This window comes from Odocoileus virginianus, chromosome 6 (assembly GCF_023699985.2).
Source record: "Odocoileus virginianus isolate 20LAN1187 ecotype Illinois chromosome 6, Ovbor_1.2, whole genome shotgun sequence".
Classification (NCBI taxonomy): Eukaryota; Metazoa; Chordata; class Mammalia; order Artiodactyla; family Cervidae; genus Odocoileus; species Odocoileus virginianus.
This window is the reverse complement of record NC_069679.1, coordinates 34794081-34815746: the sequence shown is the minus strand read 5'-3', so window position 1 is coordinate 34815746 and position 21666 is coordinate 34794081. Positions and strand designations below refer to the sequence as shown.

Here is a 21666-nt window from a genome sequence, read left to right as displayed (position 1 = left end):
AAGCATTGTGGGTCATTGTTGGGAATTTCAGATTATTACAGTTTTTTTTCCCTGAACTAAACATCTGTCTTTCTGTAACTTCTACTTGTTGGTTCTGTTTATACCCTCAGCATCACAGAATAAGTTTCTCTTCCACTTTGCAACCTTCATACCCATCTCCCTTCAGTTAACTCCTTTCCATACTAAAGAATACCAGTTTCTAAGACTTTTTCTCTTATGAAATGGCTTCTTGATGTTTTACAATACTCTTGGCTATATCTCCATTTCATGAACATCTCACTGAAGATGTGGAACCAGAAAATGAGCACAGACTATCAGATGTTCTTGTCATCTCCAGCTACTTTTTAAGAAGCACTTTTAAAAAAATGTTAATGGCAATATTTCTGCTTACTGGAAAAACCAAAGCAATTTGCCACAACGGTTTGGAATTGGGACACAAAGAATTTGAGGAAGTCTTTTTTTTTTCTTTTTTATTGATATTAAGGCTGTAATTTTTGAGGTTCAACATTATTATAAGCATTGACTTTGCCTCATATCTTCTCCAGGAATATATGCATTGAGTTTACCATTAAGATTATAAAAGTAATTTGATATTTATGTTTACAGGAATTATTCAAATTTATGCTACACTGAAGTGACTTTAATGCTTCAGATAGTTTTTAACAAGATGGATGTATGTGTGTTATAATGGAAAAATCTATTGTTTTAACACATAACAACATGACTCAGTGTAAGATTCTTGAAAAATAACTTTCTCTTCAAAACAAGATTTTTTTATTCTTTTTTAACATTTAATGTTACAGAATAGTCTGTTACAGAATAGTCTGAGGTTGGCCTAATTTTTGTTCTTTGGAACTTAAAAATTTTGCTAGAATGTGTGCAAATTTGGCTTTTTAAAAAATTGAAAAAAAAACTGATTTTGCTGAAAAAATAGTGAACTTTTTCAAGATCTTTTTCAGTTCAAGGTGATACTTATCTATTATGTCTTGATGGGTTGCTTTTTTTCCCATTTGTTCTAGTCTCATCAGTTTTGCTTTGAGTATTATTAAATACCTCCTTTTAATTTCCCTCATTATTTTCTTTTTGCTGTCCTTTTTTCTTTGAAATAGGATCCTCTACTATTGGAATAGTATCCTCTACTACTCCAGAGTAATATCTCAAATTTTCTTGTAATTTCTTCCACAGTTTTAGTTCTGTGCTTTTTTGATTTCTGTATGAATTTTAATTGGTGTTACAGTTTTCATTTCCTTGCATGTTCCTTTTTTTTTTTATTACATTCTTTTAAGTCCATATCTTTTCACTTCAGCCTGCTATCTTCTTAATGCCCTGCCTTCCTTACTGTCATGCTTCGTTTATCTTGCTCCGTACTTGACCGGTAAGCCAATACAGTGGAGTGAGACCATCAGGAGTTCCCAGTGAGCTCTGACATTTTCTTGTACTTTATATTCTTTCCATTATATACCCTTCCAGAGTCTCTGTTTCATTACCATCCTGTTTTGTAGAGAAAGAGTTTTTGTTTTTTAGAGGAAGGTCTTTTGAAAGTTCTGTTGTTTTTCCAAGAATAAAAAAGCATGGGGTTGTTCTGATGGTTTACATTACATACTAATGATGGGGCAGCTCCAGAGGACAGAGGGTCAGTGGTAGGTGAATGTGGGTTGTGCTCTAAGCCTCACCACAGTTGCAGAGATTGAAGAGGTGATAAATTATGATGTCGGGCAGAACTGTGCTTTAATGATCCTTTGTAGTGCAGATTCAGTTGGCGTTCCCATTTCTTTGCCTTTCATAATACAATTATTTTCAGTATCGTGTTTCACTGCCTTATTCACTCTCATTTTCTGCTGTATTCCCAGCGCATAGTTTAGTGCCTGGGACTTAGTAGGCAATTAATACATATTTTTTTTTTAATGACTCAGTAGATAGTATAGAGAATTCCAAGCATTTTACTAAAAATTTCTTCAGAGTTTTAGATCATTTTCAGCAGTATCATTTCTCTAATTCTTCAGAGATTATGTTGCTTTTACCTTGCAGGTTGCATTGTTTCATAATTCTTATGTTTTCCCTCATGGTTTTTGTTCATCCTTTTATGAAGTAAGATCCATGTGGACTCAATGCCAACTGGTCGGTTGCTGTTGGCACTAAGCTCTCTACTTGGTTAAAGGATGTGTTTTCTTCTCAGTGCGTGTGTGCTAAGTCGCTTCAGTCTTGTCCGACTCTTTGTGATCCTAGAGACTGTAGCCCACCAGGCTCCTCTGTCCATGGGATTTTCCAGGCAAGAACACTGGAGGATGTTGCCTTGCCCTCCTCCAGGGGATCTTCCAACCCAGGGCTCAAACCTGCATCTTATGCCTCCTTGTTGGCAGGTGGGTTCTTTATCACTAGTGATTTTCTTCTCAGATCTGTGGCTAAATGGCAGATTAAAGTGCAGCCCTTTCTCTCTTAAATCCCAGTTGCTCTCAAGCATTCACTTGGTATAGCTCTGTTCTCCTAGAGTGACATCTTCTCCTGGTTCTTTGACACTGCCTTGAGAGAGTAGGCAGAAAGGTACAATTTGTCTTATCCCTGTTCTATCTATAGCATTTACCTGTAAGATATTTACTTCATAGGATTCATTGTGCCCCCTCTGGTTTCCTCTTTCTGCTCTGCCATCTTCTGAGAGTTATTTTCTAAATGCTCATAGAAAGATGGTAAACAAGGGAGTAAGTAAGAACAGAATTCTTTGGCTTCATCATAAAGTAATAATCTGGATGATATATTTTGGCTGTCAGGTTTTCGAGATGGTATACTCCCCAAGGAAATATATATATTTCCTTTTTAACCACCCACTTCACCCACCCCTCTTTTTAGCTATCTCTGTTCTATGTGTGAGGCTCTGATGTTTATCAATGTAGTGTCATCAGTCTTACAAGAATAGGGAGACTTATACCACATTCTAGCATTAAGATTTTTAGTACTGTTCAGTTATTGATAGGGTAACATTTTTTTCTCTGTGTGTGTGTGTGTATCTTCATGCAGATTTTAGTGGGAAAGACTACATTGAATTCTGCTATATAGACATAATTTGAAACCTGGAGTTTAATAGGGCTGGCCTAACTGAATGTAAGCTGATGGGTCAAGTCCTCTTTGAGGATTGTCTCCTCTAATTGCAGTTTTTGTCTCTATCCTGATATTGTATTTTTCCCCAGTCCTGTTTACTTTTCTCTTTTGCTTACCTGCAATTAGATACCCTCCCCCTGCCCCATATTATTTTTAGTAGGAACAGGCCCTGTTAGTAGAGGGATTTAGCCTTTGCTGGGCAATGTTCTAAATCTCTGATAATTCAAGAAGAAGCATGGAGAAGAGATGTGAGTAAAGTTGTGCTGGGGGATGTGCCAGGGCCCATATTGGAAGATTGCCAGCTGGCAGTGGTAGTAGAAATCAGTCTCTTGGGAATGGGAAACTGGAGAATTCCTAGTTAAGTCTTAGCACAGAATCCCCGGGCAGTTGGAAATATTGTACTCTCCCCTGGGGAGATGGAGTGGGAATTAGCTTTTTCCTTGATCCAATGTGACTTGGTTGGAAATACAACTGAACCTGTTTGTCTTGTCCATTGTGATGTGATAGCCACCTTTCAAGGGACTGTTTTGTGTGGGAGTTTATTTCAGGCTGCCTCTTTGCCTGTATTGTTTCCTTTAACAGCTCTTTACATTTTCTTTTTCCAGCAATGATGTTGTCCACTGGGCATGTACTGACCAATGTGGCAGGTCTGAGAACGTAGCTGAAGCTGAAACTAGGAAAGCTGGGGGCAAGGAAGAGCCTTGAATCTTGAGGTGGGACGTTGACTCTAAGATGTCCTTGAGCAGTGGAGCCTCCGGAGGGAAAGGAGTGGATGCAAACCCGGTTGAGACATACGACAGTGGGGATGAATGGGACATTGGAGTAGGGAATCTCATCATTGACCTGGACGCCGATCTGGAAAAGGACCAGCAGAAACTGGAAATGTCAGGCTCAAAGGAGGTGGGGATACCAGCTCCCAATGCTGTGGCCACACTGCCAGACAACATCAAGTTTGTGACCCCAGTGCCAGGTCCTCAAGGAAAGGAAGGCAAATCCAAATCCAAAAGGAATAAGAGTGGCAAAGACACTAGCAAACCCACTCCAGGGACGTCCCTGTTCACTCCGAGTGAGGGGGCAGCTAGCAAGAAAGAGGTACAGGGACGCTCAGGAGATGGTGCCAATGCAGGAAGCCTGGTTGCTGCTATTGCTCCCAAGGGCTCAGAGAAGGCGGCTAAGGCATCCCGCAGTGTAGCGGGCTCCAAAAAGGAGAAGGAGAACAGCTCGTCTAAGAGCAAGAAGGAGAGAAGCGAAGGAGTGGGGACTTGTGCAGAAAAGGATCCTGGGGTCCTCCAGCCAGTGCCCTTGGGAGGACGGGGTGGTCAGTATGATGGAAGTGCGGGGGTGGATCCAGGAGCTGTGGAGCCACTCGGGAGTATAGCTATTGAGCCTGGGGCAGCGCTCAACCCTTTGGGAGCTAAACCGGAGCCAGAGGAAGGGGAGAATGAGTGTCGCCCGCTAAAGAAAGTCAAGTCTGAAAAGGTAAGAGGTGGCCAGATCTGGCTGCCCACTGCCAGTCAGAACTGCCCCAGACTAACCACCTAATGCTATGTGCACTCTGTGGGAGGCTCATTAGTTTGTGGGTAATGACCAATTACAAGGTCAGAGCAGCTGGTAATGATAATGTGGTTTTGTTCCAAATTAGGGGATTCCCTGCAGATTCATTAACAGCAGGCTTGGACATTTTGGAGAAGAATATCTGTTGTTGGGGGCAGCTGCTTGGTAGAATGAATTTTCTATATGCCAAGAACCTCCCACCTTGTCCTTGTCCCACCTGAGTCACTTGTTACTAGAGATTGGCATCAGCCTTTATGTGGTTCCCAGCTTGACTAACATTTCATCCTTAGAATGATTGACAAACTTAACAACAAGTTGATAAGCTTAAAAGGCTTTCAGCTGAGTGCTGTTTTTAATGGGATAAATGGTGATACTGGGTCTCTGGAAGAGACAAGGGTTAAATAATTTTCATTACATGTAATCTACCAAGTGTTCTATTGGTGACTGCCAAAGAGCAAAAGGACCCATTTGGGGCAAGTAAACAATGGAGCAGGAAGTCCTGAGGTACTTAATCAGCTCTTACGCTTTAGTGTTGTGGCCATGAAATTTTGGCTTTGAAAGAGAGTCCTTGGCCACTAATGTATAGTTCTTGGCCGGGTATCTCCCTCAACTATTGGGAATCAAAGTCTCCCGGTGGTTTAATAGCTGCCAAACAGTGTAACGATACCTTGCCTTCTGCTTGACTTGGAAGGACAGGTGCCTGCAGCTTCACCAGGAGCTCTCCTCCTTTGGGAAAATTATCTTAGTTCATGTCTCAGTAAATGGAGCTTGCAGGTCTGGAGCAGGGTGGTTGTGATTCTAGGGTCAGCTCATGCTGCCTCAAACTTTTGCAGCTTACAGTTTCCTACAAAGCGGCTGGCCTGGTAATGAGCTGTTCATTGGCTCTTGATTTTCTGCTCTCTGCTCACCCTGTGCTTTCAGCTGATCCCAGCAGATGCAATATAAATTGATTTCTCTGTAATTGCATCAGCTGCAACAGGGAATACCTATTTCCATATGTAAGTGTTAATAAATAGAGGCTGGATGTGTATGTTTGGGTGGTGGTGTCCTCTCAGTGCTAGCTTGTCTTTTCTTTGCTGTAGGTATTTTGGTCCTTGCCTCTGGCACATCTGTAAGTCTTAGCAACATCTGGGCTTCCCTGGTAACAGGGCTGTGAATTTTTTTCCACTAATAACCCAGTGGTTTATTCCCTTTTACCAGTGGCAGCTGCCAGAGAGATTGCCTGTTTAGGTGACAGATGCTACAGGCCACCTCAGCAGAGTCAAGTCCCAGCAGGTTACTGGCGTGGTACATCCTGTGCTGGCTGTGATTTACCATTTTCTTTGGGGTGCAGATGGGTAATACTGTTTTAAAGAGGCCTAGGAGTACCAGGAGTTCTTGCTTCTGTTCCAGGCCCTGTAGACTGTTCCCTGCATCTGGCATCAGTAAGCTTTTGCCACGTAATCTATTCATGTTCATAATCTTTGTTCTTCCTGTGCTGAAAAGTGGCCACTTCTGAAGGTGACCTAATTTTCCTTTCTGTTTAGAACTCTTGACTCATGTTGCAATCTTCTAAGCCCAGTAGTGGTCTGTGGGTGAAAGGATTAATGATGCTTAGCTTCATGTTGGGTTTAAGTCTAAATGTCCTTGAGAGTCTCCAACAGAGAAGCAAATGGAACCGTTTTTCTCTTACAGGTTCAAGGACTAGGTAGATGGCTGCCCTTCAGATTATAATTGGGCTGAAAGATACAGTATGTTCAGCTAAGTATATATTTTGGTCAAGGGAGGTTTGCTTCTTAATAAGGTAGCTGTCTAATACACCTTGTCTTCCAAAAAGACTGAGAATGGGGCAGTGGAATGAGAGAGAAAAAGAAGAGAGACTGTGCTTCTGTTTTTGGAGGAAAGATGAAATGCTGAGAAGTACTTTTAAAAGAGGAAATTTTCTGTGCAGTTTGGTGTTACTGTAGGCAAAAAACTGCTTTCTCAATTCTTTTCCTTGTTCCCTCTACCCTTCTTAACGGTCTGGTTCTGGGGGGTGCCATTCTAAAGCATTTGGCTGTCAGAATAGATAATTATGTAAATAAATGTTTGGAAGTTGCTAGGAGATGAAAACACTGTTCAGAGAGACAGCATTTCTGGAATGGGAGGAGGGGAAGATGCAAAAGGGAACACAGGTTAGGAATCTTGGAGTAGAGTAGCTTTTGAGAAACAAGGACCCCAGGGTTTGGGGCATAATGGGTTTCTGAGTCAATGTTTGATGATTGATAGTTTACCTTAAAAGCTAAGTCTTTGAAAACTTCTTTAAGATTTTTCTCTCTGAGATATGGGCTTGGCTATGGCTTAACTGGTTTGGAATGTTCCATCCATGTGGGGACAACCAACAGAACCAAAACAGCAAAACAGATGATTTGATATAATCTAGGAATTACATATGCTGAGCTGGAAACTGTCATGAAGAGGGGAAACTCATAAAATTTGGAAAGGTTCTTAGCTGGAGTCTCCTTAACCCATCCATACCCACTCCTCTAGCCCCTTGGAAACAGGAGAGAAGAGAATGGAGTTTGTGGTGTAGAACAGAATTGTTACATGTCTACTGCTAGCTAATGAGGGAGATTTGACTATTCAAATTCTCTACTTCAGGACCTTCTCTCTCATCAGGGTATAGGTGTCTCAGTCTGCGGCTGAGCAAATTCCTATCAGCAAAGGAGGTGGATTTCCCTTCATGGGATCTCACTTCTGCTCCCCACCCTTCTCTCTGGTAAGGCTCACTGTGCTGTTTCCCAGAGTTCTAGGAGAGACCAGAGATGTCTCTAAGCAACTGCTGCTGCCCTGAATTGTCATCGAACACTCCTGCCTCATACTTCCTGCCAGCTGAAGAGATGGGGGAAGGGAATGTTGAGGCATAAACAAGACAGAGCCTTCCCGCTGCTGTCTGTTCCCTTGCCTTTGATTTGATTGATAGGTTGTTAAGTTAGGGATAGAAGGGGAGGTAGGACGAGGGAGGGTGCCGGTCTGATGTCCCCAGCTTAGTGCTTTCACTGCTGTTCTGACAGGCAAGAAAAAGAATTTCCATACCACTGAAGGCAGTGATCTGTCTTGACTTTGAGGTGGGGCTTAAGCCAGGAATTTAAGGTGAGGCTCCCCCCACCCCCAAATCATGTAAAGTAAAGCTCTAGTGGCTAAAGGATCTAGAAGTTTGCAACCAGAAGCTCTCCTTGTCTCTAGATGCTGCTTTTGATCTTGGAAGGTAGAAGCACTGCAGTGTGCTTTCCCCATATTTGTGTCTCAGCTTCTGCTGCTCTCAGAAAGCTGCATACACATACTTACCACTTCCCTCACTAGTTTAGGATACAAAGAAAGCTCAAGTGTGCTCTTTGCTCTTTCGCCTTCTGATCATGCTTACTATCATATCCTGTGTTCTAAGAGCATCTTCCTTTGCCCTTGATTTTGTTTTCTTGCCCTAGTTTATGCCTTCCAGCTCATTTCTCTCGTGTTGCAATCCCTCATTGCTCAACCGAAGTCAGGTCTCTCTTATCCTTTCTGATCCAAGGCTTTCTCTCTTAACGCCTTCCTCCTTTGCTAGCTGTTCTTTCTCAGCTATCGATGACATAGCAGTTAGCCTTGCTTCCTGAAGCCAAATGTCCTCAAGCGTTTTCCTTCATGGAAAAAGTTAAAAAGAAGTTGAGTTGATATTTATGGGGGACAGAGATGCATTCTCAAACTACAATGAAGCCTGAGCTTATTATTAGTTTTTCTTCAGCAGCTCTGTTTTCCATCTGGGTGTTGTAATTCAAGGAGGGCCCTGAGGAAGATTAGTCCAGTCTTCTCACTTTATAGACAAGGGAGCTGAGACCAGGGAGGTCATGCAACTTACCTAGACTCTCAGAGGTAGTCAGTGGCAAAGCTGGGGTTTTGTTTACCAAGTTCTTGTGGCATATCCTTACTCTGGGATTCTTAACAAATCCTTCATTGTTATGAAGGATTCTATTTTCCCACTGTAAAGACAACCTTAACAACATTGGGTATATTAATAAATGCCCAGATGCCCTTAAGACTGCTTTCATTGGTTTTCTGCATTGATTTTAATATTGGAGACACTCAGTAAACAGTGGATCTTTGAGTTTCACTTTCCTTGGTAAGGTGATGATGTTTACAAAGAACAGCCATTTGTAGCTGATGCTGAACCTCCTCTGTTGTATATACGGAGGGAAGAATGTTACTTTTAACTCTGTACTTTGAGCGTGACTTACTGAGAGTGTGTGTTTGTGTTCTGGAGTATTATTGTTCAGTCAAATTTTCATTGTTATCACTGAGGCATTACCAGCTCCCTCTTTATTTGGCAGTTGCAGGTATGAAAAAACAAAACAAAACCCTGCCTTTGTGCTTCTTGAATATATCACTAATAGGCAGATTTTAAATGTATTAATATTGTGGATATTAACCATTTTGTAAAGACATGATATACTGTTAGGTACCATTATCATCTTTCATTCATTCTATGTATTAATTGAGTGCGTTTTAGATTCCAGGTGTTATGCTTAGTACTGGATATATACTGATGAATAGAACAGAAATGGTTGCTGCTCTTTGAGGAGCTTACAGTTTACCAGCTAGGTCAGAGTGCTTGAAATTGTGGCCCATAAAACCATATGCATCATATCATTTGAGTGTCAGAAATGCAGATCCTTGGACTCTACCCCAAATCTGCTGAAAAAGTTTTAGAGGTAGTGACCCAGAAATCTGTATTTCCAGAAAACTCTCCAGATAACTGCTATATACTTTAACGTTTGTGAATTTTCTTTAACCACTGTTAAAGATGGGCACTTCATAAGGTGGGCATTGGGAGCCACTTCTAACCTGAAATACCAGTCTTGTAAACTTAAATTGCGCATTAGCTTTTACTTATAATTTAATGGTTAAGAATATAAACTCTGGAGCCAAACTACCAGGGTTTGTATCCCAGCTTTGCCACTTATTAACTGAGTGATATTGAACAAATTACTTAACTGAGCTTCCTCAGTTTTCTCATCTGCACAATGAGGAAAACAGTAGTTCCTTACTAGAATTTTTATGAAAGTAAATTAGTTAATCCATATAAAACACTTAGAAAAGTGCTTGGCACATAGGGAACATTTGATAAATATTAGAAAAGAAGGAAAACATGTTTTTAGTTGAAATATGTCTCAATTGACTCTAGGCATTAAATGAGCTGAAATATCACAACATTCCACCTATATAGGAAGCCCAGTATAAATAGATAAGCATGTTGGCTAAGACTTCCAGCACTGTTCTCAGAAGACGTTCCAAACCTGGATTGGGACCCGTGTATGCTTGTGATGTGTTCTAAAAACCTTGGTATTTATAATGGGGTTTGGTGAGGTAGAAGACCAGAAATTGGTTTCCAAAGATATTGCAGTGGCCTGTTGAAATTCAGATTTCATATGAATTTTGTTTCCTTTTTGGCCAGAGCCCTGGTGTAGGGTTGAGTATGTTGGATAGATATTGCTGTGGGTTTGCCAGCATGTATGCTGGAGGAGCACTGAATGTTTTTGTTTCTGCACAAGAGTGCATGGAAAATCTAAGTCCTAGTCCTTAATCTTCCTCCCCCAGTGTGAACTTGTATTTTTGCCATTTGGGTATAAGAGCTGTTACCAACAGAGCTCATCCAGGGAGGCAGCAGGGCTTGGGCTTTCAGGCTGGAGGTGGCAGTAACATGCACAGCTGAGATCCTGCCACTGCTGGCTGTCTGAGCCCTCCTCTCTGTGGTTTTCACTCTTCAAGCCATGCTTGAGTAACCCGCCTCCAGAGCTGCTGACAGGGCTGTGTTCAGAGGCCTTGGAAATTACACTGTTCATTTCCTTATCATCCCCTGACCTGCAGTGCAGAGCCTTCTGGTGCAGGAACAAGGCAGAAAGAAATCCAGACGGCTCCCAGCCAGCATGTGTCAGGGACTACAAAGAAGGAAATTGGACTTGCTCACTTAAAAACCATGGGGTTAGGCTTTGATTTTTGGTTCCTGCCGAGAGTTATTTGTGTGTGTGCGCATGTTCTATCTCAGTGTGCATGTATAGAATGAGTTTGTACATGGCAGAGCTGTAGAGGAGTGTCTGAAAGTAGAAAGCAGAAAGGAGACTGCTTTTCTCATCAGTTAATTTCCCAGTCTTGCCACGGGGTTGGGCCTGGAAGGATTACCATCAGGAAGGTGCCAGGCCATATTAATATTTTAAAATATATATCTCTCTAGGTACAGTTTAGTCATGGTTGAGAGCACCCACCCAAGTAAGAAGCTTCCCAGGCTAGCTGAGGAGACATTTTTAACAAATCCTATTCTCTGAAGTTGTTCATCCTAGATGACATTAACATAGTCAATATTTAAGCTACCTAAGAAAGTAGAGTTTGGTCAGTATCAGGTAAAAGGGTAGCTCTTTTGTGGTGGGGGATAGTATGACGAGGAAAGATAGGAAGAATTTATAGCATTTTGTGACTTTTTTTTTTAATTTAAGTTTCTGGTGCAAAATTCTATTATGTTTTCAGAGCCTGTCCCTATGCTTTTGTCTTATGATCTTATGAAACAGTCTACTTCTTTTTTTCTTTTGGCATTTCTCTTGCCCTGGGAGACCCAAAGAAACACTTTTCAGACTGAAGAAGTACTATGTGTATGTTAAGGTTCTTGATCAGAGTGTAGTCATTCAGGCCTTAATTTTCCTTTTTCTGTATTTCCACTACTTTAATGTCCCTCCTGTCTCAGCTGGTAAAGAATCTCCCTGCAATGCGGGAGACCTGGGTTCAATCCCTGGGTTGGGAAGATCCCCTGGAGAAGGGAACAGCTACCCACTCCAGTATTCTGGCCTGGAGAATTCCATGGACTATGTCCATGGGGTCGCAAAGAGTTGGACACAACTGAGTGACTTTCACTTTCACTCTAGTCTATAAAATGCTTGCTTTCTGCAGAGCTATAATATTATGCTGTCTACTTGCAATGTTGGTTGATATAAGAAATGGCCAATGTCATTTGTGATATTGGAGCCCTTGTGAAGTGGGAAAAAAAGAAGTCTTTTAAACTTTCAGTCCCTAGAGATATTTTTAAATCCTAAGTGTGTCTCCTGTTGGAAGTGCTCTGTAGAGATGTGTTTTTACATGAGAAACATGACAGCTAGGATGAGAGGGACTTATTTCCTTTTGTTGTTGTTGTTCAGTTGCTAAGTCATGTTCGACTCTTTGCGACCCCATGAACTGCAGCACGCCAGGCTTCTCTTTCCGTCACTGCTTCCCTGATGTTCATTGAGTCAATGATGCCATCCACCCATCTCATCCTCTGTCATCCCCTTCTCCTCTTGCCCTCAGTTTTTTCTAGCATCAGGATCTTTTCCAATGAGTCAGCTCTTCTCATCAGGTTGCCAAAGTATTGGAGCTTCAGCATCGGACATTTCAATGAATATTCAGGCCTCAGTTCCTTTAGGATTGACTGGTTTGATCTCCTTGCTGTTCAAGGGACTCTCAAGAGTCTTCTCCAACACCACAGTTGGAAAGCATCAATTCTCCGGTACTCAGCCTTCTTTACCATCCAACTCTCATATCCATACATGACTACTGGAAAAACCATAGCTTTGACTAATCAGACCTTTGTTGGCAAAATGATATCTCTAGTTTTTAATACACTATCTAGGTTTGTCATAGCTATTTTTACCTTCTTATAAAGCAGTAATCCCTACGTCAGCAACATCAACATAGCACCTGGAAACTTTTTAGAAATTCAAGTATCAGACCCTGCCGCACGACCCCAAATCAGAAACTTCAGGCTTAAGGCCCAGCAATTTACGTTTTACCATTTGCTCTCCCACTGATCATGTTATGCGTTAAGGTTTGAGATCCACTGTGGTAGAGCGCATTTCCTCTTAATAGTGAAGATCAAATTCACCAAAAAGTTTAAAAGGTAAAAAATAACTCTGGACAGTAGGTATGATTTTTTTTTTTCTCCTGAATGATGGTCAGATATATCTTTTTCTTTATGGACAAACTGACAGGACCCTAAAATTGGAAGGAATACCTAAGGATTTGGGAGTGTGAGAGCAGAAGAGATATTTAAATTATCTATAACTTTTCTAATCCTCACTTTTCTCATCTATAATGTGGAAGTGAATAACTACTGACTTCATAGGGTTATTAAGAGTAGATTAGATAAAGAATGTTAAGCACTCAGCACAGTGTCTAGCATGTAAAGTTGAAAGTAAAGTTGTTAGTTGCTCAGTTGTGTCTGACTCTTGGTGACCCATGGACTGTAGTCTGCCTGGCTCCTGTACATTGAATTCTCCAGGCAAGAATACTGGAGTGGACAGTGATTCCCTTCTCCAGGGGATCTTCCTGACCCAGGGATCTAACCTCAGTATCCTGCATTGCAGGCAGATTCTTTACCATCTGAGCCATCAGGAAAGCCCATCTAACATGTCGTAAGTACTCAGTAAATATTAGCTGTTGCTGATAGTACACTGTTATTAGCTATGAGGTGCAGGGTAATTGTGAAATTAAGGAGATAGAATATCCTTTGAAGAGATAAGCCCCTAGAGGTTTTGGAAAGTAATGAGTTTGTGATAGCTAATATTTTGAATCCTGATTTCCAGGAAGGCTTAGGAAGAGACTGATTCAGAGCATTTGGAACCATTAAGGTTTGGGATTTCATCATTTGCTAGTTAGTTTGAAAGGGTTTGTTGGACTCCTTTTGATTACAGAGCTGATCTCACGTTGAAGAACCATGGCTCTTGCTTAGCTATTTCCCATTAATAGCTAAAGTGTGGTATATATTCCAGCCTTCTGAATTATTTTTCTCAGCATTGGAATGGCTATAAAGTGATTATTTTGTGGCAGGAATGGGTACCCCTTCCAGGGCCCAAGAGTGGGCTCTTGTCTAACACTCAGAAATGTCCAAGGAGACACATGTGCTGACGAAGCAAGAGACTTCACTGGGAAAGTGAAGACTTCCCTGCTCTCCAGTGAGAGAGCAGCAGGTGAGGGGACACAGGAGAACTGTTCTGCCACGCGGCTTGCAGTCTCAGCTTTTATGGTAATGGGGTTAGTTTCCAGGTTGTCTCTGGCCAATCACTCTGACACAGGGGGTCCTTCCTGGTGGTGTGTGCTGCGCTCAGCCAAGAAGTATTCAAGTGAGAGAGTCTGGGAGGTTGGCAGGACATATGGACTGGAGTCTTCTCTCTCCTTTTGACTTTTCTCTGATTGCTCCTTTGGTGGTAGCTTGTTAGTTCTGCATTCCTCACTAGGACCTCCTGTTTAAGATAACTCATTCAAGTGGTTACTGTCAGGCCTGACCAGGATGGGTGGTTTCAGTCAGTGGTTCCCCTAACATTTATAGTTTAGAGAGTTTTTTATTCCCCTTTGTTAATCCTTGAAGAGTGAAGACTTTAACCTTTTGAACGGATTAGAACTACAGGTAGTCTAAATAGTCAAGAGAAGAATAAGGATTGAGATACTACTTTTTGTGAATTTGTCACTAGCTGCAGTAAATAAAAGAGCAGTTCTTAGTTTTTTAGAAAGTGGTCCATTTTCAATTTGAAATATTGTCCACTGAGAGTACAATTTGACTGTATGCTTGAAAAATACACTAACTGCATATTTTTTAATTTGAAACTACTGGGTTCCAGCCTCAGTGGCACTACTAGCTTGGTTTAAATGAACCAGACCGGGCCATTAAATCCTTTCTTGTCCTTTTTTTTTTTTTTTTTTAATTGAGGTACAGTTGACATAACATTATGTAGTTGCAGGTGTACAATGTAATGATACCATCATGTTTGTGTTGCAAAATGATCATTTCAGTAAGTTCAGTTACATCCTCATTGCTACAAAATTTTTTTCTTATGTTAAGAATTTTCACGATTTCCTTCCTAGCTACTTTCAGATATGCAATAGAGTATTATTAAGTGTGTGTGTGTGTGTGTGTGTGTGTGTGTGTGTGTGTGTGTGTGTTAGTCGCTTAGTCATGTCTGACTGCTTGCAACCCCATGGATTGAAGCCTGCCAGGCTCCTCTGTCCATGGGATTTCCCAGACAAGAATATTGGAGTAGGTTGCCATTTCCTTCTCCAGGGGATCTTCCTGATCCAGTGATATGTGGTCTTAATTTTCCAGAAATCTGTGATACCCCATTATGAAATAATAAAGACCTTATTCCTGAAACTGCTTCTGGACACATTCAAATTAAATAAACTCTTTTAAGAAGAGACAGAATCACTTCAGATAGGAATAGTAAAGATTCATTGTCTGTCTTTGCTTTTTTTTTTTTTAACACATACTGTTTCCTTGAAATCGGGAAGAAATTAAATGTTTTTGAATATAAAGTATTTCCCTGGTGGTATTCTAAATCTCATACCCAAGAAAGAATAATTATAGTTAGAATGCTAATTGTTATCAGAGATGAACATATACTTGAATATGCTGCAAACTCTTAGTTAAAATAATTATGGAATATCATGTTTGGGGCAAAATCATAATGATATAACCTTAAATTTTCATATAATAGTTTTTGGTTTTTTTTAAATTTGACTGCACTACATGGAATATGGGATCTTAGTTCCTCAACCAGGGATTGTACCCAGGCGCCTGCAGTGGAATCATGGAATCTTAACCACTGGACTGGCGAGGGAAGTTCCCATATAATAAAATTTAAAACATAGTACTGATACAAGTGTTACCTAGGCTTTCAGAATTTACATTAATCTGTACTTTAGATGGATCTTTTTGGTTTTGGTATATGCATATACCCCTGCAAAGGAGGAGAAAAAAATGGCAAATGTAGGGAAGAAATCATAGTGAATGCACATTTATATACACCATATTAGTCTAGATCTTAATTCTCTCAGTATGCAGATTTCTAAACATCTGGTAGGGTGTCTGTTTTAGATAAGATATGCCATAAGGCATTTTTCATTTTACTTATACATATGTGCTTAGATCGAGAATGTGATTGCGTATTACAATTTCAGAAAGAGGTTGAGAAATTCTTTCATTTATGTTTGCACTCTGGTATCTCTCCTGTCCATTCCCATCTCTTACAAAGATCAGGTTCTAAAGTTAGGGTTTGAGATCCTTGGTCAGGAAGTACCCTTGAAGATTACATGGGTGGTACCATGTTAGAGATTGCCATACAGCCTTCACATAGCCAACATAAACAATTTTTCTTTAGCATTGAAACAAACCATCATTTCTTTGGTTGAAGTCTCATGTAAAAGCTGGCTTTTATTTGAGGACTGAATTGATGAAAAAATATGTTTTTGTAAATACTAGAGTTAACCGAACCCTTCAAAATACTTACACTATGAGGAGACACAAGGAAATGGAAACCAGATAAATGAACAGCCAGTTCAAGTCTCCCATTTCTGGCTCCCTCCAGAGTGTATACTCAATGGATGGAATAACTGCAAGGCCCAAACCATTCACATTATTCTTTGTGTTTGTTGTTGTTTTGCCAGTCACATAAAGTTGATTTGTTTATGTTATCTGTTTAGCGCACAAAAGTATTTTATGGCTGAAGAAATCTTGGGCTCCACTTTTTCTCTATAGTGTAATATTACAGGTCTGTGGATTGAATCCAGCCTAACGATTATTCTTTCAAAGCATTCCTACCAACATAAATATTCTTGAGCCTAGTCTCTTTCTTAGGTCTAGTGCCTTTGGTAGCCTTTTTCAGCTATTCTTCATTTTCTATCCTTTTCTGACTTAGAATCTAAATCATGCTTTTTTAATCTCTTATAGTTGTTTTATAATAATTGGTTTTTGTTATTTATGATACTCAGTTTTACATTTGTAAATAGGTCCTGCCCTAACCAGATGGGATTATATTTAGTTATGGAGATTTAGAAAGGGGGACTTTTCTCTTCCTCTCCAACTGAAAATAACTAACTAGGAAAAAATAGTCATTTTTATATGTTCTACCATGGGTATTCATTACAGTCTGGGCATAGCATTGGTTGTATCAAGAAAACCACTGTATTACTGGCTACAAGTTTTTACCCATAGTTTGAAATCACTGTTAGCTACTGCTTAGGGATGATGCTGTTGTGAATAGAATGCCGTATTTGAAGGCTTGGTGCCAATGCTATGCTTTCGGCTGTGTATTGGTGGCAGCTGTTGGCCAGCACACTGCAATTGTCCTATAGGACTGAAGAGACAGCAGTTTTCATGTTGAAGAGCTAAGTGCAAATGTTTCTGGGTGTAGGCCAGTACATCACTGAGGAAGAAGAAAAGTACAGTTTGCCACTCCTTGGGAAGCAATCTGGCCAGGGCAAGCCTCCCAGAACTGGAAGTTTATTGATTCAGGAAGGTCTGGGGGTTTGTCCCTCAGCCTTTGTGATATGGAACTTATTTTCAAAGCAAGGGAAGGGATGGGATAGAGCAGACTAAAAGTAATGTCACTTCTCAACTCTCTGATGCCCCTTTTAGAACTAAGCAGGTGGTGGTGGTGGTGGTTTAGTTGCTAAGTCGTGTCTGACTCTTGTGATCCCATGGGTTGTAGCCTGCCAGGCTCCTCTGTCCTTGGGATTCTCCAGGCAAAAATACTGGAGTGGGTAGCCATTTCCTTCTCCAGAGGATCTTCCTGACCCAGGAATCAAACCCGGATCTCCCACATTGCAGGTATATTCTTTACTGACTGAGCTATGAGGGAAGAGCTAATATGACACAAAAAGGAGCCGATTGATTGTTGCTTAGAAACCAAGTAGTTAGGGCTGTCCCTAGCTTCTGCTGGGTTTAGTGACCTGAAGTGGCATTTAACGTAGAGAAAAGTCTGGGAAAGTAGTTGGAAAATAATACTCCAGTGACATTTTCATGTTTGACTAAAATTTTTCAGATTTTTCACTTGTTTTTATTCTGTAGTTACATTTCATCTTCTATTTCATATCTCAATAAAAGCAGGAGCAAAGGGCTAGGTAAATCGCACCTTAATCCTTCCCATTCCCTTGCCTGAATAAAGCCTGATACTGAGAAAAGCTCACTGAAATGAACTGGGAGCAGCTGGAGAGGTATGCTTGGAAGATTGTGAGGAGGTATGGGAGTTGGGCTTTGAAATGGCGTGTGTGGGAAATGAGTGCGTAAATATAAACTTTGATGGTTTAGTTTTATTTTTAACAAATAAATACTTTCCTTATCACCTGTTTACTTGCCACTGGCAAGAAAAACAGCACATGGCTGGTTTACCACCCTTTAAGGATGGTTTTAACTAAAAATTGGAGATAGGGTAGTTTAGGAGTTGATAGTAAGAGATGATATTTTTGGTATAAGTAATACAAAAAACAAACTTTTAAAGGAAAATTAATCTTACTTATTTATTTAATTTATTTATTTATTCTTTTTGGCCAAGCAGGGGGCTTTCAGGAGTTCCCTGACCAGGGATTGAACCTGGGTTATGGCAGCGAAAGCACCGAATCTTAAGCAGTAGAGTACGGCTTCCATGATAGCTCAGTTGCTGAAGAGTCCGCCTGCAATGCAGGAGACCTGGGTTCAATTCCAGGGGATGGATCGGGAGAGATCCATCCCCTGGAAGAGGGATAGGCTGTGGTGGTGGTTTAGTCACTAAGTCATGTCCGACTCTTGTGATGCCATGGACTGTAGCCTGCCAGGCTCCTCTGTCCACAGGGATTTTCCAGGTAAGAATACTGGAGTGGGTTGCCATTTCCTTCTCCAGGGGGTCTTCCCGACCCAGGAATAGAACCCAGATCTTCTGCATTGCAGGCAGATTCTTTACTGACTGAGGTACAAGGAAAGCCCAGGGATAGGCTACCCACTCCAGTATTCTGGCCTGGAGAATTCCATGGGCTGTATAGTCCATGGGGTCGCAAAGAGACATGACTGAGCAGCTTTCACTTTCACCAGGGAACTCCCGGAAACTTAGATTTTGGTGTAGTTCTGTTAATAAAAATTATTTTTTCTTAAATATTCTTGTGTTAATCTTATCTTAGGAACTGTTCCTTATCATTACATTTATCCTGCTTATGTTCTACGTGTTTCAGAAACATTTCCAAAGTTCGACTTGTAGCTGCTGAGTAATAAATCTAGTAGGAGGGACAGAATGTAATCAAATAAACACATAAGCTTATGAAGGCTAAGGTCAGAGAAAATATCCATGAAGATATCTGAAGAATGAATAGGATCGATAGTTTGGAGAAGGGAGTAAAATGAATGGACAACCAAGTGGAAATGTCCCTTAAAGTCCGGAGGTTATGAGAGACAACTGGAAATCTAAAGATGTGGGAGTTACTGATGTGAACAAATAAATGATAATTGATGCCATGAAAGTGGGTAAGCTTACGCAAGGAGAATGTGTCTGTTGAATGAGACAAAAAGAAAGGGGCCCAGGATAGATCTCTGAAGAGCACCAAGAATGTAGCTACATAGATGGCCTATTAGGCAGTGCTTCTCTATGTAATGGAGAGAATATAGAACTGCAACAGGGGACACATGTCTACAAAAACATTTAAAAATTCTCTGAAAGTGATTATAGAACTTAGTTCTGTAGTTAGATTTGAACTGAGTCATGCTTTAAGGAAAAGTGCCTTTCTCATGCTGCTTGTGAACAATGAAAGAGTGATCTTTGTTTTTTACTTTAACCATTTCCTATACTTTTTCTGCTTTTCACAGTCTCTTCCAAATCATGCTTATCTTCCACCATGGAATTAAAATGAAAGCATAGACTTTGCAATTAGACCTGTGTTTGAACCCCAGCACTGCCACTTAATAGATGTGGAATCTTGAAAACTTCCTCTCTGGATCTCATTTTCCTTAAATTTTTATGGATTAAAACCACACTGTAAGTGCACAGTGTATGGTAGTCTAGTAGATGTTAGCCAGCAGCAAATGTTTGTTCTGTTTTCTTTTTTCTTCCTTGCAGCTTCTCCTGTTTTTCCAAGGCAGGGTGATTTTTTTTTTTTTTTTTTTTAATCTGTGATCGTGTTAACCGCAACTTTTCTGCTAGAGAAAAGGAGTTTTGCATTTTTGGTAAAAGCCCTTACTAGAGAGGAACTACAAGGAGGGCTTCTAGAAGGTAATCCAGAAGTTTCAACAGCAGCATCATTGGCGGTTGGGGCTCGGGGCAGTCCGGTGTATTGTAGGATGTTTAGCAGCGGCTTTGCTTTTACCCACTAGGTGCCAGGAGTATTCCCCCCAAGCTGGGACAACCAGAAATATTTCCACACACTGCCAAATGTCCCTGAAAGAACAGAATTCCGTTTGAGAACTGTTTGCTAAAATACTTTTTCTTGATATGTGTGTTACTTACATGGCTGTGTTTATGTAATTTTATGTTTATGAAAATGCAGTGAGTTGCATAATAAATGCAGTTTTCTGTTGCAAATGTTATATTCCCACACACACAAAAATCTGTATTTCTTTTTTCACCAAAAGCAATAGAGAACCAGGCACTAATCAATAACTGTGTCTAAATATGTCTACATTTTCATCCTCTTTCAATCCCTAAAAGATGAGGTAGAATTAGTGGGAAGAGGGGTCTATGGTAGGATGGAAAGGTAAAAAATAGTCTCAAAATTTGGCTTCCAAACGTCTCTTTCAACTCCTAGTTAGTAGGATGTTGAATTTCGAAGATTTCAGTATTGAACTCTGGGTTCAAGACAGAGTTGAGTTATTTGCAACACATGTATCTTCCTTCCCACCCTCTCTTCTGTACTGTGACAGCAAAAGAGAAGGTCACCCAATTGGGTGACCCTCTTTCAACTCTCGGGACCTCATTTCAACTCTTGGTACCTCACTGGAGTTACTTCTGAAAGTGTTTGCTTTTATCTTTAATATAAAATCTTTCGGTTTTTCTCTACTTGGTATGGGTGAGTAGTGTCCTTCCATATTGGATGATGTTGACTGCTCCCCGTGAATACTGACTGTCCCCAGAGAAGTCCTTGACTAGGACCTAAGCTGGAAGCAGTAAGTTAAGTAAACCACCTCAGTGTCTTAAGAGGAGTCCAAAAAAAGATACCGTTTTGAAGTTTGAAAGATCCTGTAAAGGCCTTTGGCAGGCCTTAGGCCAAACAGCCTTTGAGGTGGTAACCAGCTCATAAACGAGAACTGGCATTTGCCAACAGAATCTCTCATCCCGGCTCCAGAGTTGGCTGAGGAGGGTAATGTGTGGAAGGCTCTGTAAGTGGAAGGATTGTTCTTGGCTTTGGTTGTAGTATAGCTGGAAACAGAAGGGCAGGCGCTTGGACCTGATCTCTGGCATCTGTGTATTTCTTTGAGAAGAAGGGTTTTTTCCCTACTTTTTCTTGTTGATATTTTTCCTCTCCCCTCCCCCTTCCTTCATATTAACTTTTCAAGGTACAGGAAATGGTTGGATATTGAGTGTTTTACAGCTCTTCTAGAACAGCCTATTAATATTGGTCTGCCAAAACGAAAGCCAGAAGGGATTTAACTAGGTAGAATCAAGGCTCGTAACTTTTATGAAAGTGCCCCTAGCAAGGTATCCTCAATTTATTTGGAAATGTTTAAGTTTTACTAAAATCGCATCATTGCTAGCATGTTTTTTATAAAGAGGATAGACAGCCATGGTGGCTAAACCAAGGAGAAACCTTAAGACCTGAAGTTGGCAGCAACACAAGCTATCTGAGGACAAAAGGAGAGCATTGGTATGGCAAAAAAATGCAGCTATGTCTCCGGACCCCTGTCCCCTCATTATTCATTACTGGCCCTGGCAGCTGCCAAAGCTTGCTCAATAGAGTTGTGGGCTGGGGATTGTTTCTTAATCCTTGTAAGGAGTACCAAACTTCAGCTGTGTTATCTAGGCTCTGAGCCTCTGGCACTTGGCAAGGGACTGGCTGAGGCATCTGGTGACTCTAGACAAAAGCCTATTTTGTCAGTGAGAAGATTGGGGCAAAGTACAAGCATTGTTATCTCTGATGCCCTCAGGGCAAACTGTCTACTTGGCAAGTGGGAGAATCTTGACCTTGTGAATTACAGCAACCTCTCCATTGGGTTTTAGGTTTCTTTGAGATTATTTTCTATTTGTCCACTACTAATGCTTTAAAAAAAAAAAAGTTTTA

At 40.7% G+C, this 21666-nt stretch overlaps 1 protein-coding gene across 4 annotated transcripts in view; it reads left to right on the top strand.

Annotated features, from left to right (window-relative positions):
• ZNF609 (zinc finger protein 609) overlaps positions 1–21666 on the top strand; it is a 193182-nt gene that overhangs the window by 22646 nt on the left and 148870 nt on the right. For 3 of the 4 annotated variants that reach the window (XM_070469139.1, XM_070469138.1, XM_070469137.1), the window contains exon 2: positions 3699–4572. The exons of the other annotated variant lie outside the window; for it this stretch is intronic. In XM_070469139.1, the coding sequence (XP_070325240.1) occupies positions 3826–4572 (747 nt within the window). In that variant the 5' untranslated portion in view covers positions 3699–3825. The remainder of the gene's footprint in view (positions 1–3698; positions 4573–21666) is intronic. 4 annotated transcript variants of the gene reach the window in all.